Source organism: Typopeltis vanoorti, chromosome 4, assembly GCF_054136105.1.
Source record: "Typopeltis vanoorti isolate ZY-2024b chromosome 4, IOZ_Tvanoo_1.0, whole genome shotgun sequence".
In the NCBI taxonomy this organism is placed as follows: Eukaryota; Metazoa; Arthropoda; class Arachnida; order Uropygi; family Thelyphonidae; genus Typopeltis; species Typopeltis vanoorti.
In genome coordinates this window covers 99495601-99517201 of record NC_143552.1, presented here as the reverse complement: position 1 = coordinate 99517201, position 21601 = coordinate 99495601, and the positions used below count along the sequence as shown (strand labels likewise).

At 35.8% G+C, this 21601-nt stretch overlaps 1 protein-coding gene across 1 annotated transcript in view; it reads left to right on the top strand.

Moving 5' to 3' along the window:
• The window catches only part of Alg3 (Alg3, alpha-1,3- mannosyltransferase), a 74025-nt gene extending 53827 nt beyond the window's left edge, over positions 1-20198 (top strand). The window contains exons 7-9 of the mRNA XM_090391946.1: positions 6305-6366; positions 16214-16349; positions 19942-20198. Coding sequence (XP_090248072.1) covers positions 6305-6366; positions 16214-16349; positions 19942-20092 — 349 coding nt within the window. The 3' untranslated portion in view covers positions 20093-20198. The remainder of the gene's footprint in view (positions 1-6304; positions 6367-16213; positions 16350-19941) is intronic.
• The last annotated feature ends 1403 nt before the right edge of the window (positions 20199-21601 follow it).

The following is a 21601-nucleotide window of genomic DNA, read 5'->3' as shown; positions in this document are numbered from 1 at the left end:
TCTACTAAGTCCTGACCAAAGCTCAGAAGTAGAAATTCATTATTTACAGATATGTCTTTACTACAGTTGACTCTCATTATAGCAAACTCGCATGAATCACAGGAATAGTTTGCTATCATGAATTTCTTTTAGCTTATTATACTTGTGGGGCTTTTGTTGGAACTTTTTACTGCTGTAACAATTACAGTGATGTTTACTGTTATCAGCGTTCAGCAAAACTTCTATACCTTGAAATTGGTTAGACTGGATGCAGATGTGTTTATTTTTAATTTAATCTGACCAATGCATCAGCTTAGAGGAGAATAATATCATGATGGACAGGTGTGAAAAGATGTCACTCTACTCTTTGCAGAATGTTAGAAGTTTAAAAAAAAAAAAAATTCCAACATCTTTCTCTAAATCCAGAGTAATTTAATAATAAGGTGAGACACCTTTATGCAACTCATATAGGTAAATATGACTTCTCCATTGCTTCCACCTTAGTATCACTACCTCTGGGTCTGGCTTCCACTGACAAAACCTCATTAAAGGTCGAAAACAGTCTGGATAGTGGCCCTTCCCTTAATGCATAGTGTTACACATGTCCACAAGGAGATGTGCTTTGCATTATGGGAGATACTAAGACAAGTAGTGATGAGAGCTTGGTCCACCTTTACCACGAGTTGCCTCAGTCCTGAAGATACTTCAGGTGCAAACTTGTTTGCACACTTGGATAAAGGATTAAACTAAATTTATTATATTATTCTTTGCAGAATCTTTCAGGATTTCATTGTACTGACTTAAGAAGCAATGTAGCTCCACTTCATCATTGCTTACATTCTATATTGAGGCTAGAGACTACAGCCAGTGATATTAGTGATATAAGTTTATATCTTGATCTTATTGTTGTTTATTTGAATTGGTGATCTGTTGATAACATTATCTTCTGATGATTTCATTATAGGAGTTGTCTAGCCTGACTGTAAACAACTTGAATTAAATTTTTTCAGTTTTTTAAGTATAAATTCTCTTCAAAAATTATTGAAAATTATGTTGATTTCAAGGACAGAAACAGTGATATATTTAAGACATGATTTGGAAAACTTCCCACATTTCTGACAGAGGAATATTCATCAACATTTTTGCATCAGATTTTTATATCTGCCTAAAGAATAATTAAATTATATCTTTCTTTTCATGGAATTTAAGTGTACATTTCTTACTTGACTTTTCAGAAAGTTCATTAAGGCCATAAACATTATCCTGTTTTTATTTTATTTTATTTGCTAATTTCTAAATTTTGGGAAATACTCTTTTAAAGATACCAAGTGGTAAATGCCCAAAATGGTAAATCAGTTGACATTATACTCTAAGAATACATAGTCATCATTTGGTTCATTCAGTTTGGTATTTCTAGACTTTCTAGTTGTGCATAATACAAAATCTAAAAATTCATAAGTTATAGAACCTTTTCAGAAAGTTCATTAAGGCCATAAATATTATCCTGTTTTTATTTAATTTTATTTTATTTGCTAATTTCTAAATTTTGGGAAATACTGTTTTAAAGATACCAAGGGAATCCCCAAAACATTACTGATGGCAGCAGCTTAGGTTGGATTTCCAAATTCACCTGTGCAAGTAGTTATACATGTTTTATGCCTCTAGTTTCATAGTTCTCTGTTTTCGTTGTGCATTTTACATATAACAGTTTTTTTTCTTATGTTCTGAAGATGCATGTGTTACATCAATAAAATAACATATTGTTAAGATTAAGTGCAACTTTAACAGCTTCTTTTTCATAGTTTGTTTCTTATGTATTCATTAAAAAAAAAAAAAAAACTATGCAAAAAGAAGCTGTTAGAGCATATTAAATGTTATACCTAGCTTACTGCAATAAATCTGAAGTTTATGCAACTAATGGTTCGTATAATATGGAGTAGCAGTCTGTTCAACCTATAAGGCCCTTTGAAAGAAGTACATACTTTACATTTCAAGAATGAGTGGCTGGAAATTGCAATGAGGAGTGTAAGGTTAAAAAATGTATGAGAACATATATGTTTTCAACCAGTGCAACATCCTTACAACCAGTGCAACATCTGTGTACTGCAAGTAAATTGTCTCATTTAGTCAAATGGAAGATGATGCTTACTGTATAATTCCATAGAAATTATGACCTCAACTTGGTTTTAAAGTATTACAGATTTTATTTAACCTTCTAGGATAGAACAGAACATTTGTTATGAAAATAATAATAATAATTTTGGCATCTACCCATCTAGGTTGAAGTATATTTTCTGCATACGAGACTTATGTAGCTAACTATTTCTGCTTTGGTCTATTATGTAAAAGTACTTATTATTTTAATCAAGAAAATTTTATAACCTTTATCAATTCATTTTTTTTCTTTCTTTCTAAAATAAGCAGTTCTGACAAGGAGCTAATTCCTGGAATTAGAGTAAATGTAACACTGCACCAGTGTTACAGTAAATGTAAGGCTGCAGGTTTGAATCCCAACATGGGCATGGATGTTTGTGATTGTCTGTGAAAATATTAGTGGTGGGTAGTAGATGGTGTTGGTGTAGTTGGTGGATTGAGGGTGAGACAGAGAATTGTAGAGTAGGTGCCCTCCCTCGATGAGTCCTTGAACTCCTTGGAGGTGTCACGTAATAATAATAATAATAATAATAATAATAATACCTGAATAGTTTACCAAGTAGTGATCACTTTTAGGTCTCCACAGATATCCCAAGAATATTGGGATATCTGTGCATATAGCATTTGAATGTTATTTATTTCCATTATGGAGTAACATAGTTCAAGAAATTGATAAATAGGTACTAATCATTTTGATGCATTTTGTTGGGCAAGGGCTTTCATGAAAGCATCTACATGATTACGGTAGATACTTTCTACCATATCAAATATCGATTATCAAAAATTTGCCAGAAGACAATCTTCATAGTGAATTTTAAAAATCTAGATCACAGACAAAATCATTCAAGTCTGCTTGAGATATTACTATAAATGAGTTAATTATTGAAGTCAATCAGTGCATAAAATTGTCATATAACATAGATTTTTATTAGCAAACTATGCAGAGTTGCATAATTACATTTTACATCACTTTCATTTTTTTATTTAAGCTCTGTTTATTGGTGATATTGGTAGTACTAGTAAAGCTTTATTATGACTAAGACTAATCACAAACTGGAGTATTGTACTGCATATTTAGACTGCAGTAATGCCCTTGTATATTTAATAAAAATAAACATTTGTTGAATGATATAAGCCAGGCTGCCTGAACTTAACTTCCCAGCATATAATATACAAGAGTGTTCACATTTTGATCTGCGTGGTATTTTGAGAAGAGTGATGAAAATGTGCCTTTGCAATTTACATTATAAAATTTTGGATGGTTGACACACACAAATAAAGATAAGAAAAGAAGCATAGGTTACTGACACTAAAACCACAACTAACATACATGAGGTTCAGTGAGTAAAATCAAATGAGTACCTGAAAAATGAAGATCATGAATGTATAAGTGCCATGAGAATCCTTCAGAAGAATTCCAGTATAATGATAGCATGATGAGAGCTTATGTTAAAAAACTTTATAAAACCTAGAAATGCTCATAGTTTTGTGTGTCAATGGGCACACTTTATCAGGAGTGTGCTTATTTTTCATAAGAGTAAATAGCTAGAGATGTCAATATCACAATAAAAAAAGAATAAATGCATGAAAGCAGGTGTAGTAGATTGTTGCATACTACAATGTTGATACTCATCATAGCCAAGGTCCATAAATGTGAGATTTTTAATGAATGAAGACCAAACTTAGTTCAAGATAACTCCTTGCTCTTATTACATTGAGTAAGAGTGCCTAGCATTTTGGAAGGGTGTTTAAATTTTCTGGGGTGGGAGGATTTATGTTCAGTATATGACATTTTTATTTTTTGCCCAGATACTGGATTGCCTCCATTGGCTGTGTGAAAAGCTAAACCAGATCTGTTTTCTTTTCTTTTTTGACATGTTTAAAATGTTCTGACATATGATATCCCAAAAAATTCACATTTGACCAACATTACAAATGCTGGTTTATGAAGCTTTGGGGTTTCGTAAATTCTTGTAACCAGTGGGTGCCTGGATGGAGTGAGATGGTTTATTACTTCTTCTGGCCAGATGTTGAGCTTTTTTATCAAATCATTTCTCTCATGTGGCTGTGTGTGTGTGAGAGAATAATAAATTTAGTTTAATCCTTTACCCAAGTGTAAGCAAGCAAAATTTGCACCTGAAATATCTTCAGGATTGAGGCAGCTGAGGCTTGGTCCACCTTTACCATGAGTTGCCTCAGTTCTGAAGATACTTCAGGTGCAAACTTTGTTTGCTTACAGTTGGATAAAGGATTAAACTAAATTTATTATAGTCTGACCAAGTGGGGAAAAAAACTTCCAACAGAGAAGAGAGAGAGAGAGAGAGAAGTCCAGGTGCCAATCTAGTGTGATGTGGGTATTGTTGCCACTTAGTACGTTTTTCATTTTGGTGATATATTTCTCAGAATCCTTGACGACTGTGGCATTTTTTTTATCTGCTTTAATAATTACAATGTTCTTGTTTTCACATTTTTGGAGTGCTTTCAGTTCCAGTTTTGGATTATTTCTCTTTTGTAGTTTTGTTCAAAGTAACATTGAAACTGTTTGGATATAGATTAGGTCAACTGAATCACTGATAATCTTCCTACATTAGCTATTATAACCACTTTAGGTATATTATAAGGGACTAAAGGAAAATTGAATTTGATAGTAAATTCTTCTCTGATTGAGACAAGTTTGAGCATGACCTTGGATGTTGCCTTTCCTTGATATTCTCCTAGAAGTCTCTGAATTAAAAAAAAAAAAAAAATTCAATATACAGAAAACTTATTTTGCTGGACATGATTCTATAAGCAGAAATGGAGTAGCAAGAATTATCAAAAATATATGTATGGGCAAATCAGTCTTGAGCTATAACTTATCAGTGATAGGATAATTTCCTTAAGGATCGACTGTAATCCGATACCAATCACACTTACAAATTTACGCCCCTAGAAGTAATGAAGATGAAGAGGCCATTGACCTCTTCTACAGGGATCTGAATTTAGCCATAGATGCAACACTGAAAAGAGATGTTTTTGATCATCAAGGATGATTTCAATGCAAAAGTTGGAAAAAGGATGGAAGACCATAACAAGACAGTCCTGGGATCTCACGGACTGGGTACCCAAAAATGAAAGTGGTGAAAGAATGATTGACTTTTGTATAGAAAGAGAACTTATGTTTATAACACCTTCTTTAAGCAACACAAATGGAGACTATACACCTGGTGACAGAACAAGGAACGAAATTGATTACATCCTTATTAACAAAAGAATGGAAGTCTATGATGAAAAATGTTAAAGCATTTTCTAGAGCTCATTGTGGCTCTGATCGCCAGCTCCTCATTGCTGATATGAAAATATGTTCGAAAACAAATAACATAACATATCCACTCAGATTAGACTTCAATGGAATTACTGAGACATATAACATTAAAGTAGAAAATAAATTTTCTGGATATAGCTGTGGGTTCAAATCCCACCATGGGCATGGATGTTTGTGATTGTCTTTAGGTGGGAGATGAATTTCATCAGCCAGTGTGAGACCACTTCCCTGCTTATTGGAAGTCTGAAGTGGTTTGGAAAAATTTTACATATTTGGTTTCTAGAGCAGGATTTTGGGATTATGTAAAAAAGAAAATACAAAAAAATGTAAAATTGTAAAAAAAAAATAATTTTTTTTACAGTTTTACAAATATTTAATACATATTTGATATTTACAAATATGTAAATATTAAATATGTAAAATATTATTATTATATAAAATTGATAAAAATAGGAAAAAAATCATTAGTCCATCCATTGCAAATAACTTTTCGTGGGTGCGACAACATAAAAAATAGCTTCGTTTATACTATAGTTTTATATAATGTTTTGAGCAGTGCTTGGCAGTACAGTAACAAATTGCTGAAAAGTCCACAGCCATAGGTACAGTACATTGTAATAAAAGAAATTCATTATAGCTGTAAATGTCCACTATAAACAAACTATTCCTCTGATCTTTATGAGTTTACTATTGAGAAAATCAACATAGGTTTATATATTTCATAAACTTAATTTTAAAATTAAAATTTACAAAATTTTGCTTCCTTAGCATAAGTTGCTATTAGTCGTATTATATCAGATTTTAAAATTTATTATTATGAATAGTTTAATGCCATATTTAATGTGCACAATTACTTTATTTCAACAGGTACACACAATTCCATCCATGGATTAACAATGATTTAAGGAGTCCATTTTTGTCGACAGATCGTATCCTTTGTAAATACAATTATATGCAGATGTATATTGTTGCTATTAATATTTGTTGTTATTGTTCTTTTCCATCAACCTTATAGTTGGTGGGGTAGAGATATGCTACTTTACTAGGGAATATTGATTATGGTACTAGGTGGTTTCCCCATTGCTTTCTTGCCCTACTATAAGTATTTATGTCTATAGATGTGTATGTTCACGGGACTGGTTTGAGGGGAAAAAAATCTGAGTTTCTGGGAGAAAAACCCTCTACTTCTATATGAGACTGGCTAACTCCTTTGGTCGAAAAGACCTGATAAAGGTTCCTCGCGTTGTGGACAGGAATCGAACCCCAGGTCTTTCTGACCAAATGATTTCATCTGTACAAAGTGAGCTATGGAGGCTCACTATTAATAGTTAGCATGATAAAAAAAAAAGAAAATTCAGACAATGCACATTCATATTTTAGCATTCTAGATCATACATTTATTATTATTATTATGGGCCACTCCATGTAGTCCTTAGGATAATCAAGGGTGGTCCTAAATATCATGTCAAACACTATCCAATATTTGCACAGTATCTATCATATTTTGCTTTGAATTCATTCACACTCATGGCACCTATAACAAACTCTGGCAACCTATTCCACTCACCACACTCCAAGCAAAAAATCTAGTACTGAGCTACACTCTTGCTCAGTTTTCAAGGATGGTCCCTAGTTCTCCCACCACCAGATCTGTTTTGAAAAATTTCTTCTGTATTAATTTTGTAAAAACCCCTCAGTAATTTGTATGTCTCAATGATATCAGCCCTTCTCTGCCTATCAACCAATTTCTGAAAATCTTCACCCTCTCCTCATAATGTTCATCCTATAGATCTGCTACCATCTTGGTCACTTGCCTCCAGATCCTTTCCACCGCTTCTCATCCCCAAGAAATCAAGGTGATCAAATCAGCACACAGTGGTCAAGATGGAGTCTTACCAACTCTTTATAGAGTTGGTAATAACCTGTTTGTCTCTGCTCGTCAGTAGTAACCAAGTAATCCACTGAGCTGCTTTAGTCAATTTTGCAGTATGCCCTCTAAACTTTAATTCATCATCCACTAACACCCATTGATCCCTGGCTTCATCTATTTCCTGGAGTACAGTTCCATGAGTGTTGTACACAGCTGGTAATCTTTTCACCCCAAAATGCATAACCTTAGACTTTGCCACATTAAACTGCCATCCATTCTCCTTTGTCCAGACTGCCAGTCTATCCAAATCATCTTGCAAAACTTTAACATCATTTTTATTAACTGTTGCTCTACTCAGTTTTGCGACATTGGCAAACAGCTGAATAGTTACTCTCAGATTAAAGAAATCATTTATTATATTAGCTTTTATTAGACTTTTGCAGATGTTCTGTTCATTTAAGAAGTAATACAAAAATTGTTCTTGAACCATAAAGTAAAAAATTAAAAGAATTACTACTTTCTTTTCACTTCCCACAGTTAAGAAATTAAAACCAAGCAGGGAAAATTAGTGATGAGTTAAATACAGAGGCTGTTGCAGACTGTTTTTGATCCTGATGGCATTTGCATTCACCAGCATGGAATGACTTGCCAAGTTACTGGACTGTTGATAAAAAAAATGACTTCTTGGCAAAGTATAATTGGCTAAATTATGAAAATGAGAAACTTGGATGTGAATAATTAATTGAATTGAATTAATGAATTCGATTCCGTTTCAATTCAATTGAAATGAAACTCTTGGACTGGAAAAGATGGGCATGAAGATTTCTTATGAATGGGCAAACAATGAAGTTACCTATTTTAACAAAAGTGCACAGCAGCAGCTACTGTTTATCATTTTGAATCAGGTTGACTAACAAGAAGTAAATGGGATTGATTGTGGGTCATATTGCTCATGTATTTGGGATAGTGCACCTAAAACTTCCCTTAAGAATTCTCATTGCTGTCCAGAGGAGAGCAATTTTGCTGTGGGTTAGTCATCCTTTCCTTATAGACTAACTTCAGCCTCTATCTCACTTTTGCATGTTTCAGTTTGTGTCTGTTCTACAGGTACTTCCATGGCCAGTGTTCCACTGAACTGGTAACCATCATTCTTTCACTTTCTATTGGGCCTGTTAAAACAAGAGCAGCAGTTATCCAGCATCTCTTTTCAGTGTGACTGCAAACACATTGAACTTGCTTCTCTTCTTCTTTTATTCTGTCTGCCTTTGTCCTCTGAGCCTTCCTCATGAAGTATTTCCAAACAACTGCAGTCTGCTACTTTTCAATAAACTTCTTTCTCATTCCTGCACTTCACACACAGCAATGGTGTGCTTATAGGTTCTTTGATCTCTTGTATACAATTGGTGAAAAAAAAATTAAAAAAAATAGTGATAAGAAAAAAATTTGGCTAATAAAATCATTGTTAAGCATTAAAATATCCTTGATGATTAAGGAATCAGTCATGTTGAGTAATAAATCCACTATAATTAGATACATTTGAACTTGTATATTGAACTTAAGTATTATTTTTCAGGAAATAACATATACTAAAATATTAATTATAAAAACTTTAATTAATACTTTTCTATATTTCTGCTACATTGGGATCACAAAAAACACCAGCCTGATGGATCCCAGGCACTTTCCATTTACAGAAAAAACCTACACATACAGATATATACATTCACCAACAGTCACCCCCTCTCCCAACAATATGGGATTATAAAAACCTTATATAACAGGTCAAAATTAATCAGTTTTGATAGCAGAGCCCTAACTACTAAATTTAACCATATCCTCAGCACTTTCTTAACCATTGGTCAAGTATAGTATCCAAAAAGTATTAAAACCCTGTAACCACAACCCCCCCCCCCTTCAGAGTAGAGATTACTTAAGATCTATCACTATTCTATATATCTGGGGCACATCCAAAAAATTGACAAAAATCCTAAGGAAATACAACCACTCTTACAGACCACAGAAAAATTAGGTTTGCTTATTCACTCCACCAAAGACCAGCCACATTCCCCTAGACTTATCAGTGTATCCTTTGCATGTGCAAACTGTCCTACTACGGCCAAACAGGCAGGACAGCCAATATAAGAATTTCTGAACACAAGGACAACATCCTTTTCCACCAATGCAGCTACTCAGGACTTCCTGACAGTGCTTTGGACATCCACCACAGGATACGCTATTAGGTCACTCTATTACACCTCAACAAGTACAAATATTAGTGGCTGTTCCTTGAATCTGCCTCAGTCCTGAAAAACTCTCCAAAACCTCAACAAATTTGGGTGCATGAGACTGTCCCAAATTTGGAAAGCATTAATCCTCAGATCTTCAGCCCACCGGCCAAGACTACCCAATTTAGCCCACTAGGGGTTGGGATTTAGGACTCGATGCCCAACTTCGGTTGTCTTTATTCAGCCTCATTTGCCCAGTGTTAGTGTTAGTGCCTGTGATTACATATCATTGTTTTTTGTGATCCTTGATGATGGCAATGTAACATTGCTGAAATATAGGAAAGTATTAATTAAAGTTTTTATAATTAATCTCATCTCATCTTCCTTTCCCTCTTTCACCTTGCGGTGTTGAGGGTTTTATTAATCATTGGACCTCAAACCATTCGCAGGATAAGGTGGTGAGTCATGCGTCCCGGTGTATCCTATGTCTGTAGTGTTGAGTTCTCAAGGCCAATTTGCCTGCTTTGCAGGATGAAAACCTCCAGGATAAACTGGGGAAAAAACCCTGCTGTCCACACCCAAGACTGGCTAACTTGGCTATGGCTGAGGAAGAACCTTCAGCTCCTCGCATCACCGATTGGAATCGAACCTAGGACACTCCTTCCCCAGGCATATGGTTGCGAAGTGCACAGCCAGTAGGCTAACCGTGCGGACTTTTATAATTAATATTTTAGTATGTTATTTCCTGAAAAATAATAGTTATGAGTAACTACCATATAAGCCTATCGATAGTGGAATGAGTTTAGCCATAAATTTGTTTTTGACGTGAACAAACTCATAAGTGTTAATGCAAAAAGGAATGTTTGAATTTTCTGCTCGATTGTCTTTAGTCATACCATATGATGCTGTGATGGAAAACTATTTAAAACCTCACTTGGTATGTGCTATGTGATGGTGGAGTTGATGATGAGTTTGTACAAGTGGTTTCCCAGACTAATTGAAGAAAAATTCCCTCATAATTGTCACCAACAACTATCAGTTGGTGACACTGTGAAAGCTCTTGCAGGTATGAATAGATTTGAAGCATTTATTGACAGACTCTCATGTATTGTGCATCATCAAAAAATGCCCCCAAATTGAAAATGTCTGCAATGCACTTGATATTGAACTATTAAAAATTGGAAAAATTTTAAGCACTTAGTGGGTAGCTTTAAGTTTATAGTATGGTTTGGCATTAGTTATCATTTTCAAGACAAAAAGGATTATTCAGTTTGAGACCAAAAAGAAAGAAGTATTATATAACTTTTTTTTTCATGAAAGAAAAATGGTTCCAGGACATTTTTAGAAAGATGCCACCAAAGCTGCCAAAATTCTCTGATTTTAAGGAGTTTCACCTCACAGGACAGGTTACAGAAATTATTCTCCAGTCAATTCAGACACTTTCTACAGAACTTTAAAACAATCAATAGAAAGCAGGCTATTTGGTAGTACAATTGCTGATTTAGGTGGGAGATTATTTTTATCGCCTGTTTTGAGCCCCCCCCCCCATATATTGTAGCCTGAAGTGGTCTTAAAAGTTCAATTATTCTTGGTATCTAGAACAGGGTTTCTGGATATTTCATCCAAAAGGTGTTGTTTTGGGTTGAGATTGGAATTTTGCGTAAGCTGGTCGACTTTTTCCATGTCATTTTCCTCAGACTATGTTGCAGCGGCATCTGCAATATGCCAATTGAAAGAGGCATATTGCAAATGCCACTGCAACATAGTTTGGGAAAAATGACGTGGAAAAAGTTGACATTTTTAGTGCATTGTTGAGTTGAGAGAGACATGGATTTGGTATGTAAAATTACTGCAAAATAAGAAACATTGCATTATTGAGAGGTGTTGTATGCTTGTTGACATTTATAGTTCCAGGTACATTGTATCAGAAGTCTGAGTTGATGACAGGAGAAAAAGTTCACCATATTTCACAGTTAGGATAATGCATTCAAGCACAAGACATTCATCATTCTCTCACTTGCCATTCAGATTGGTATGTTGTAGCATGGTGAAAAGGAAATTGTGATTCACCAACTACACTGAGCTCTCAAAGCCCAGTGATGTTTGGTCTGTTGATTAACATAGCTGATGTTTGATTTAGGTGCATCTGCTCTTCCAACCAAGACTGCCACTCTTTACATAGTGTCTTACTATGTAATTTGATGTTTGAAATGGTTATTGCTATTGAAAATTGCTAACAAAGCAGTTAAGATATAAAGGCAACATAATGTCTGTTAACTGTGTAAGTTCTATGGCCAATTTGCTCTTTTGAGACTGGCTAACTCATGTTTGGATGAAAGGCATAAGTTTGCAGAAAGTTTTTATTTTTTTATTTTTGCTCGCTTTTGGTTATCAAAATAAGAAATTATATTCTTGTTTTAATTCTTTACCCAAGCATGTAGAAGCAGATTTTACGTGAGATATCTTCATGGCTCATATATACAGGCAGTTGACTTCACATCATTTGCCTTAGTATCCTGCAGTACAGAACACACTTTTGGATGTGTATATTGCTATGCATTATGGGAAGGTTCACTTCCTAGACTGGTTTTAACCTTTTTTGAGATCCCCTAAGTGGGAGATAGAGTCCAGGAAGATACTAAGATTAAATCAATGCCAAAGTCATATATTTTCCATATATTGGTTTAATCTCAGTATCTTTCTGGATTCAGCTCTTACTGAAGAGAACTTGCAGAGGTAAAAATGGGTCTAGATTGTGATCACATAATGCATAGCAATATACATATCCGAAAGGAAGTCTGTTTTGCATTATAAGATACTGAGACAGGTGATGTGAAATCAACAGTCTCTATAATAGACAAAACATTAGAGATAGGGGTGATGGGAAGTTGACACTGGCATCCTGAGCAGAGTGAAATGTACCAAAATTGAACATAGACTGTAAATAGGCAGACATCAAGGCTTCCCAACAGTGTATCTCAATCAACGAACATGGATAAATGTGGCAATCTTAGCAACTTCGATCATGGATGTTGAAAGACTGATGGGTCATTCTATCAACCAAGTGGTAAGAACCCAAGGGTTCTCGAGAGCAACTATCAAGGGTCTATCACAAGTATACCATCAATGGACGTACAATAAGCAAGTGGTGGCTGACCACATGCATTGATGACCGGGGCAATGTAAACTGTCTAGGCTCGTACAGATCAACTGCAAGGTAATGGTGGCACAAATCACATCCACTTTCGATGTCAGAGGTCCAAGCAGCATCAGCAAGTGAATGGTATGGCACATAATGGTATGTGCCTTGCTTGGTGTCAGGATCATTAAAACTGGATATCTGCAGAGTAGGCCAGAGTTATGTGGTCTGATGAATCCCGTTATCAGTCGTACCAAGCTGGTGGCATTGACAGCATGAAGCCATGGTCCCCATCATGTTAGGATGTCTCTGTTCAAAGAGGTGGTGGCGGCTCTATGATGGTTTCAGTAGCCTTCTCATGTGATACATTAGATCTCCTTAGTGTATCTAGAGAGGTCCTTAAACACCATGAGCTACCAGAATGTGCTGGCTTGTCACCTATGCCCTTCATGCATCCTGCAAAGTTCTGTTTCAGCAGGACAATGTGCTGCAACCACCAGGCATGGCACAAGGAACACTCATATGAGTTTGGGACCATCCAGAGGCCCCCAAGGTTCTGGATTTAAATCCGATTGAATCTCTCTGTGATGCTGTAGAGTGAGACATGATCCACGTATCCAGGACTGACGTCTAAGATGCAGTTGTGGACAGTGCTGCAACAGATATGGCTGGAATTACCTCCGGCATCTAGTGGAGTCAGCACCTTGGAGAGTACAGGCTGTTATTCATGCTAGAGGAGGACCAATACGCTATTAGGTAGGTAGGTATCTCTAATGTTTTGTCCATTGATTGAGTGTACAAGTTGGCTAGCTGTGGAGCTACTTCACATGTAAACTTTGTTTCCTTGCATGTGAGTTTAGGATTAAAACAAGAATATAATTTCTTTTCTATTATAAAGGGTTCTTCACATCCTAGAAAAGATTTTGAATCCAGGCCTTTCCAATCAAAGGACATCATTAATACTGACCAAGCTATGGAGACTTGCTACTAATCTCACCTCTGTAGACAGTTTATACTCCTTGTTGATTAAAATTGGTTTTCATGCTATTCTTTGGAAACCTCACTTGGTTTAATCCATTATCCAAGTGTAAGCAAACAAAGTTTGCACCTGAAGTATCTTTCAGGACTGGGGAAACTCGTGGCAAAGGTGGTATGACTTCACATCACTTGCCTTAGTATCCCATAATGCAAAACACATCTCCTTGCGGACATGTATAATGCTATGCGTTATGGGAAGAGTCACTACCCAGACCGGTTTCGACCTTTATTGAGGTCTCATCAGTGGGAGCCAGACCCAGAGGTGATACCAAGGTTGAGTAATGCAGAAGCCATATTTTCAAATCTCTGATCCAGAGTATTTTAATAATAAGGTGTGACACCTTTTGGCAACTCGTATTTGAAAATATGACTTCTGCATTACTTCAAATTTGGTATTACCTCTGGGTCTAGCTCCCACCGATGAGACCTCAATAAAGTTCGAAACCAGTCTGGGAAGTGACCCTTCCCTTAATGCATAGCATTATACATGTCTGCAAGGAGATGTACTTTGCAAGACAAGTGATGAGAAGTTATATACATTTGCCACGAGTTACCCCAGTCCTGAAAGATACTTTAGGTGAAAACTTTTGTTTGCTTACACTTGGATAATGGATTAAATCAAGTATATAATTTTTTGTATCTTTAATTTCTAATGCAGTATTTTTTGATTTGTTTTTTTAGTGTTAGAGAAAATTTTGCTTTCTCTGTTCCATTGCTATTTTATTTGTCCTCCTTCAGAAATATCTAATAAAGTTGCTCAGAAATGAAATTTAAACCCAGAATTATTATTATGGTATTAACATCAGGTTATAATAGACAACATGATAATATAATAATAAGCAACAATAATAATAATCATGATTATTATTATATAAAATGTACACTCATGAGCAGTTGAATTAGAGATATCTGCCGTGTTGGCGAAATGGTGCTGTGTCGTCCTGCCGAATGGAATAGTGGCGCGTGATGGGGATGTCGTCAGACCTTGTACTGACCGTCTGAGGAAGACTCGAGATTTCAGCGAATTCGATCGCATCCAGATAGTCTGAGCCAGATGTATGGGGCACTCCATCTCCGAAGTCTTGTAAGCACTGGGCTTTTCATGGGTCACTGTGTCAAGAATGTACTGTGAGTACATGAAATCGGGTAAAACCACAGCCGCAAGGGAAAGCTGCTGTGGTGTACAATGTGTTGATGAAAGGGGACGCCGTTGGCTAGCTTGGATGGTAACAGCAGATAGACAGGCCACAGTGCTGCAAATCACTTGGCAATTCAATGCTGGACAACAACGACGTGTGAGCAGCCACACCATCCAGAACCATCTCCTCGCTATGGGGTACAGAAGCCCACTGCCTGACTAGGGTACCTCTGCTCGACGTATGGAAAAAGTCGCCTGGACTGATGAGCCAAGATACACGTTGGCACATGCTGATGGCAGGGTGTGAGTGCATCGCCAAGCACATGAAGTGATGGATCCCTCGTGCCAGCAGGGTACAGTTCAGGCCGGTGGTATCCTCATATGGGAACTGTTTACGTGGGATGAAATGGGTCCCCTGGTACATCTACCATCGTCCTTCACCGGCGAACGATACAGGGACCTGCTGTCAGATCATGTGTACCTACAGCAAGACAATGCACCAGCCCACTGATTTCAAATTGTGGCTGAGTGAGTGGATGAACACTCCACAGACATGAGGATGCTTGGCTGGCCCCCCTGAGGTCCCCTGACCTCATTTCTATTGAACACATGCTGTCAAGAGAGATATATGTGCCCTGGACTGCTCCAATCAATCTCCGTGCATTGTGGGAGGCTGTTCACCGGTCATGGATCAGTTTGGCTCCTTAACGCTTCCGGTGCCTTATGGAGTCCATGCCATGCCGCATTGCTTCTGTCATCAAGGTGAAAGGGGTGCTACCCGCTACTAGGCAGGTATCTCTAATTAAACTGCTCATGAATGTATTCTTTCTTTCATTATAGCTAACAAGATGTAAGATTGGGAATTCTCTACACTGAAAAATAACATTTTTTTTTTGAAGCAATTCTAAGCTTAGATTTGTTTTTATGAATGAAAATTTGATAGCCAACATGTTTTCTGTTCACTAACCCTTACTATAATAATACAGAATATAATGTGCTTCACTAAATTCCTTATGGTTTCGACATCAGGTTATGATGCATTTTCAAAGCATACATCCTCACTACTTTTTGGTTTATGTATTTGCAGCATATATTCTGCATAGTAAATGGAGATGAATGCACTCTAAAGTTGTAATGATGATTATTATTATTAAGACTTTTTGCTTATATACAGATCAGTTAACAGTTTCAGTGGATATTACTAATACATTTTATGTGAATGACTTGTGTCAGCTAATTTTTTATTTTTTTTTTGTGAAATAGTCTTAGTTATAACTAATAACATTGACACAGTTATCATACAGAGTATGTATGCATATATATTGTTCATAAAGGCTCTATGTTAATTCTTAATATATACATACAGAAATTCTCTTACCCCTATTCACTGCCAATTTTGTGGGTGTTGTGTTTAGCCGTTCTCTACACTATCAATTTTATGTATGGTATTTCCATACACTTCCATACCTGCTGTGGTCAACTAATATTCAGTCAGTCACAAAGTAAGTAATTCATTTTTATATAATTTAATATTTCTTGTGTCATATAAAAGAGCTATTATACATCACATTTTTTGTGAAAACAATATTCAATTTTTTCCCACACAATACAAAGTAATTAGTAAAGGTTTTGAAATCATGAATTAAAAGTAAAATACCCATACATTGATTTAACATCACCTAACCAGTTTTAAAAACCATTTATGTTACTTTTCAAGGTGTAAAACAGTGGTAGAATCATCGACTGTGTACCACAACACTTGAATTCTGCTGAAGCATTTGTCAGGATTCCATACACAGAAAGTTGATTTATAAACTCAAAGGGTTGGATATGCAAAATAGGCTTGTGATGTGGATAGTAGAGTGGATGATTGACAGCTATCAGAGAGTAATGTATGGCTGCTGTGTATAAGAGAAGGAAAGTGACCATTGTTGTGATACTTGTATAACAACAATGGTCAGCACCCATACATTAATCTATAAGTATAACAACAATGGCCACCTTCCTCCTCTTACACTAAGCATCCATACATCCATAGCTATCTCTCTGATAGCTGTCAATCAGCCACTCTACTATCCACATCACAAGCCTGTTTTGTATATCCATCCCTTTGAATTTACATGTCAATTTTTTGTTGTTGAATCCTGACAAATGCTTTGGCAAAATCCAAGTGTTGTGGTATATCCATATCCCATACAAAGTGAACAGACTTATGGGGAAAAAGTCCCAGCCAACTTTGCATTATTTGCAGATGATTCAAAGTTAAGCTGGGAAGTGATAGGGAATGTTGCTAACTCAGAAATATATAATTCTGGGTTAGCTACTTTCAAAAGGTTTATTTGAATATACTGTTTCTATTGACAAATGGTAACAATAATAATATATTATTATATATGGACTTTAAATTCAAACCCAAACACAACAATAACCTGTACTTATGCACCCACTGAAACTTTAGATGAAAATTCCAAGAATGCTTTCAACACTCAACTCAGACTTCTCAGAAATTACAGAGTATGCAATAGTGTCGAACTAAGTCTTGATCATCGGATAGTAAGTGCACATATAAAGCATCATCTCATTCTTTTAAACCATCATCATAAAACAAAAATAGCAAATAAATATTACTGGAATGGCTTAACTCTTCCTACCAAACCCACTATAAAGAAGCACTACAAAACAAACTAACAGAAGGCCCAATGCCTGAAGAACCATCCTATAGCTTCATTTATATTACACAGTCCATCCATGAAGTAGCAGCAAAAGTTCTTGGCCTAACAATGAAAAAATGAATTTATAATTCCTTTATTTTATTTTTCGACATAATCTCCCTTAAGACTAATACATTTATTCCAGCGATGCTCCAGCACCATTATCCTGTCCCTGTAGTGGTTCTCAGTGAGATCTGCAAAATACCCAAATACAGCTGGAAATCACCTCTTGATTCGAAGAAAAACGCTGACCAGCAAGGAAGAGTTTTAGTTTTGGGAATAGATAGAAGTCAGAGGGAGCCAAATCTGGGGCATAGGGTGGATGTTCCAACAATTCATAGTGCAGATCCCTTAATTTTCCCATTGTCAAAACACCTTTGCGGGCAGGTGCATTGTCCTGATGAAAGATGCTTTTTTTTTTCTTCTGCAAACTGAGATTTTTCTCACGAATTTTGTCTAGTCTGGTTAAAAGATCGGAATAATATTCCCCTGTTATTGTTTTACCCTTTTCAAGATAAATTAATAAACAAAATACCTTTAACATTCCAAAACACTGATGCCATGACCTTTCCTGCTGATGGAACCAATTTTGTCTTCTTTTTGCACTGAACAACCAGCTTCTGTCTACTGTTTTGACTGCTGCTTGGATTCTGGTGTGTAATGGTGAATCCAAGTCTCATCCATAGTAATAAATTGATGCACAAAATCAGTTTTATTCTTGTTAAAATGCTCCAAGCACTGTTCAAAGTTTTCATGCGAGTGCTTTTTTAATCTGCTGTGAGCAAGTGCAGCACCCATCTTGCACAAAGCTTTTTCATTTGCAATTCTTCATGCAAAATATATCCAACTTTTGAAATGCCTTTAGTCTCAGCAATTTCACGTATTTTGACTCACCAGTTATCCAATACCATATCATGCACTTGATCAATGATTTTTAGTGTTGTTACTTTTTTGGACGTCCTTCATGTGGATCATCTTCAAGGCTGGTACGGCCGCGTTTAAACTCGGCAGCCTATTTCTTAATTGTCGAAAACGAAGGAGAAGAGTGCCCATAAACCTTTATGAACTTCTAATGAATTTCTTTTACAAAGAATTTTATAACCGCATGATACTCAATTTTATCCATTTCAAGGGGATACAGACAACACTTTCGCTTCAGACTGTTTGTATAAAACAAACTATTTGATAGAATGATTTGCAATTTCACATGGATGCTTGTGACAGATGTACCAATTTAGAAAAAAAAATCTTGCCAATAGTGTTCCATCTATGGTCGAGGCTGAGAACTTTTCAACCATCCTCGTATATTATTGAAGAACATGTTGACATATATAAGGAGGTTATACCTCATTATAATTTAAGTATCTCTGTAGTACAGTGGATAATGACAGAACATAGCATCTATTACACCCAGAGTTTGCTGCTCATCATAAGAGAAATTTTCATATGTATTTTTATTTCCAATTGAGGTTATCTGATATCATAAAGAGGCAGCAGACCTTTTTCTCTCGTAAACTCAGGTATGTCATCCCACATAAAGGCACTCAGCCAGAGAATATATTGCAATTAATGGGTGACAGTTGGCATAGCATGTTGGCATAGAGGTCAAGTAGTGTAGATGTGGATAATGCAAGTGTCCTCCATTAGAGATATCATAATGAAAATAATAAGGCTTTGATACAGCTCCATCTGGACTACTGTGCACAGATTTATTACCTAGGTTTCTTGGAGTATGAGGAAGAAGTGGAGAGAATAAAGTGAAGATTTGTGAATTACAGAAATCAGTTGATTGGCAGAAAAGAGGATATGATAGAGACATATGTTTTTAAAAGGGTTTTATAGGATTGATGCAGAGGTACTTTTTTCATTATATGACTTGTGGGAAGAGAACTGTCATCCCTGGAAATTGAGTGAGAGTGTGGTTAGCTAGGATGTAATGAGTAGATTTTTTGCTTGAAGAGCAGAATGGGTTTTCCAGAGTCAATCATGATTGCCTTGTCAGTGATTGAATTCAAAGAAAAGTATGACAGGTATTGTGTGAATGACACTTGGTGAGATGTTTAGTGGGCCTTCTGGGATGAGTCTGCAGACTATAATGGAGATTATAGTCTGCAGACTATAAATTATAAATTAGTGTTCTAACCAAAATGACAAGCGTTAACTGTGGGTATTCCTTGTCATATATTTATAGCTTATTGCTGTACACTTGCATTCAGATGATATTTAAGCAGAACAGGTGTTATAGTATGGTATAGTATTTATTCCATTTTAAATATGTATCTGTTTTACTTATTTGAAAAATTATTAAAATTTTCAAATTTTAAATATAGTTTCATTTCACAGATAATTTGTTTTTAACTGTAGATATTCTGATTTTTGCCAGGTTATGTCTCTTAGGGCTAATTGAACTGTCATGGAATACTTATCCATCAACTGTTATCAGCAGTATTTTACTGCATTGTTGTCATTTGGTAATACTTTTTAATATATGGTGCATTACACCTGATAAAATACAAAAAAATAAATCTGTTTAAATTTTGTTAGTGTTTTGTATTTAAAACAATATGTAATATGTTGCTTTAAGACAAATCAAATACAACTCAGAAGTCTATATTGATTAAATTTGTATACTTGTAAAGAGATTGTTTTCTTCCTTGAAGCATTAGTAATGCCTGAGACATTAATAATATTCACTAATATTTATTTCTTATTACGAAAAAAAATTTAACCTTAGTGACCAGCAACCCCTGCATCTCTTACACAGTATTCTCTTTCTTTTTAATTTAACAGGGAAAGTCTGTTTTAGGAAAAAAAAGCAAGTCATTAATACAACAGGTAAAGTTTAACTCCCTTAAACTTCTCTGCAAATTCATGTATTAATCCCTATTCATCTATGTGGAACTTTTCGGTGGAAAGCCCTTGGTTGAAATCTTCTCTAGTGTATGTAGACACGGTTTCTCAGCTGAAGATAAAAAGTCCTTATGGTATGGAAAGGGGGGGGGTTACTCCCAGAAATTAAAAGGATGATGTAGCATTAAGGGCTTTTCAGCTGAAGGTGGGTTAGCTAGTCTCATATGGAGGTGACAGTTTTCTTTCTGCAAATTGGTTTTTCATCCCATAAATTGGCCAGCAAACACATACAATTAACAGATATATTAGCTTTAAGGGGTTCAGCCACAATTCTAACCAAAACCAGACTTTGAAATTGCCACACTTCTCAAATTGACTAGAGAAGACCTGTAGTTGACAAAAAATTTAGACACTTAGAAATTTAGCTATTTCATCTGCATCTGCATTTTTAAATCTGAAATTTAGCAATTTCATCTGCATCTGCATTTTTAAATTTGAAATTTAGCTATTTCATCTGCGGCGAACTCATTCACTGATAAAGTACTCATAACTACTTCTGGCAATCCATTCACTACCTTCCAAGCCTTAACACCCTTATAATAATAATAATAACTTTTATAAATTTTCCAGAGATGATTCCTTGCTCTCTCCTGCCTGCTGTGTACCAAAAAAAAAAGTCTCTGGTGTCACTTCTATTAAACCCTTCCAATAACTTATATGCTTCTATCATGGTCCCTCATATTTACCTATCTGCTAGTTTTTGATGCACGTGATTATCAATCTATTCTCATAGGTGGCATTCCATAGACCTGCCACAATCTTGGTCACTCACCTCTGGGTACTGTCCGTTTCATCCCCCTTGGAAACTAGTTAATTAGATCTGTATACAGTAGTTTAGATGAGGCCTTATTAAACCTTATAAGGGGTAATAATAACTTCCTTATCCCCACTTGTCAGTGTGTGTTCTTCAACAGCCATGTAATCTAATGTGTTGTTTTGGCCACTTTTGCAATATATCCTGCAAACTTCAACTCCCTGTTCACAATCATCACCCCCATATCCCTGGCCTCCTCAATTTCTTGCAGTTTGTTTCCATCAATATAGTACACAGCTTGTGTTTTCTTCACCCCCAAAGTGCATGACCTTACTCTTGGCCACATCCAGCTGGAAGCCATTTACCTTTGCCCATATTG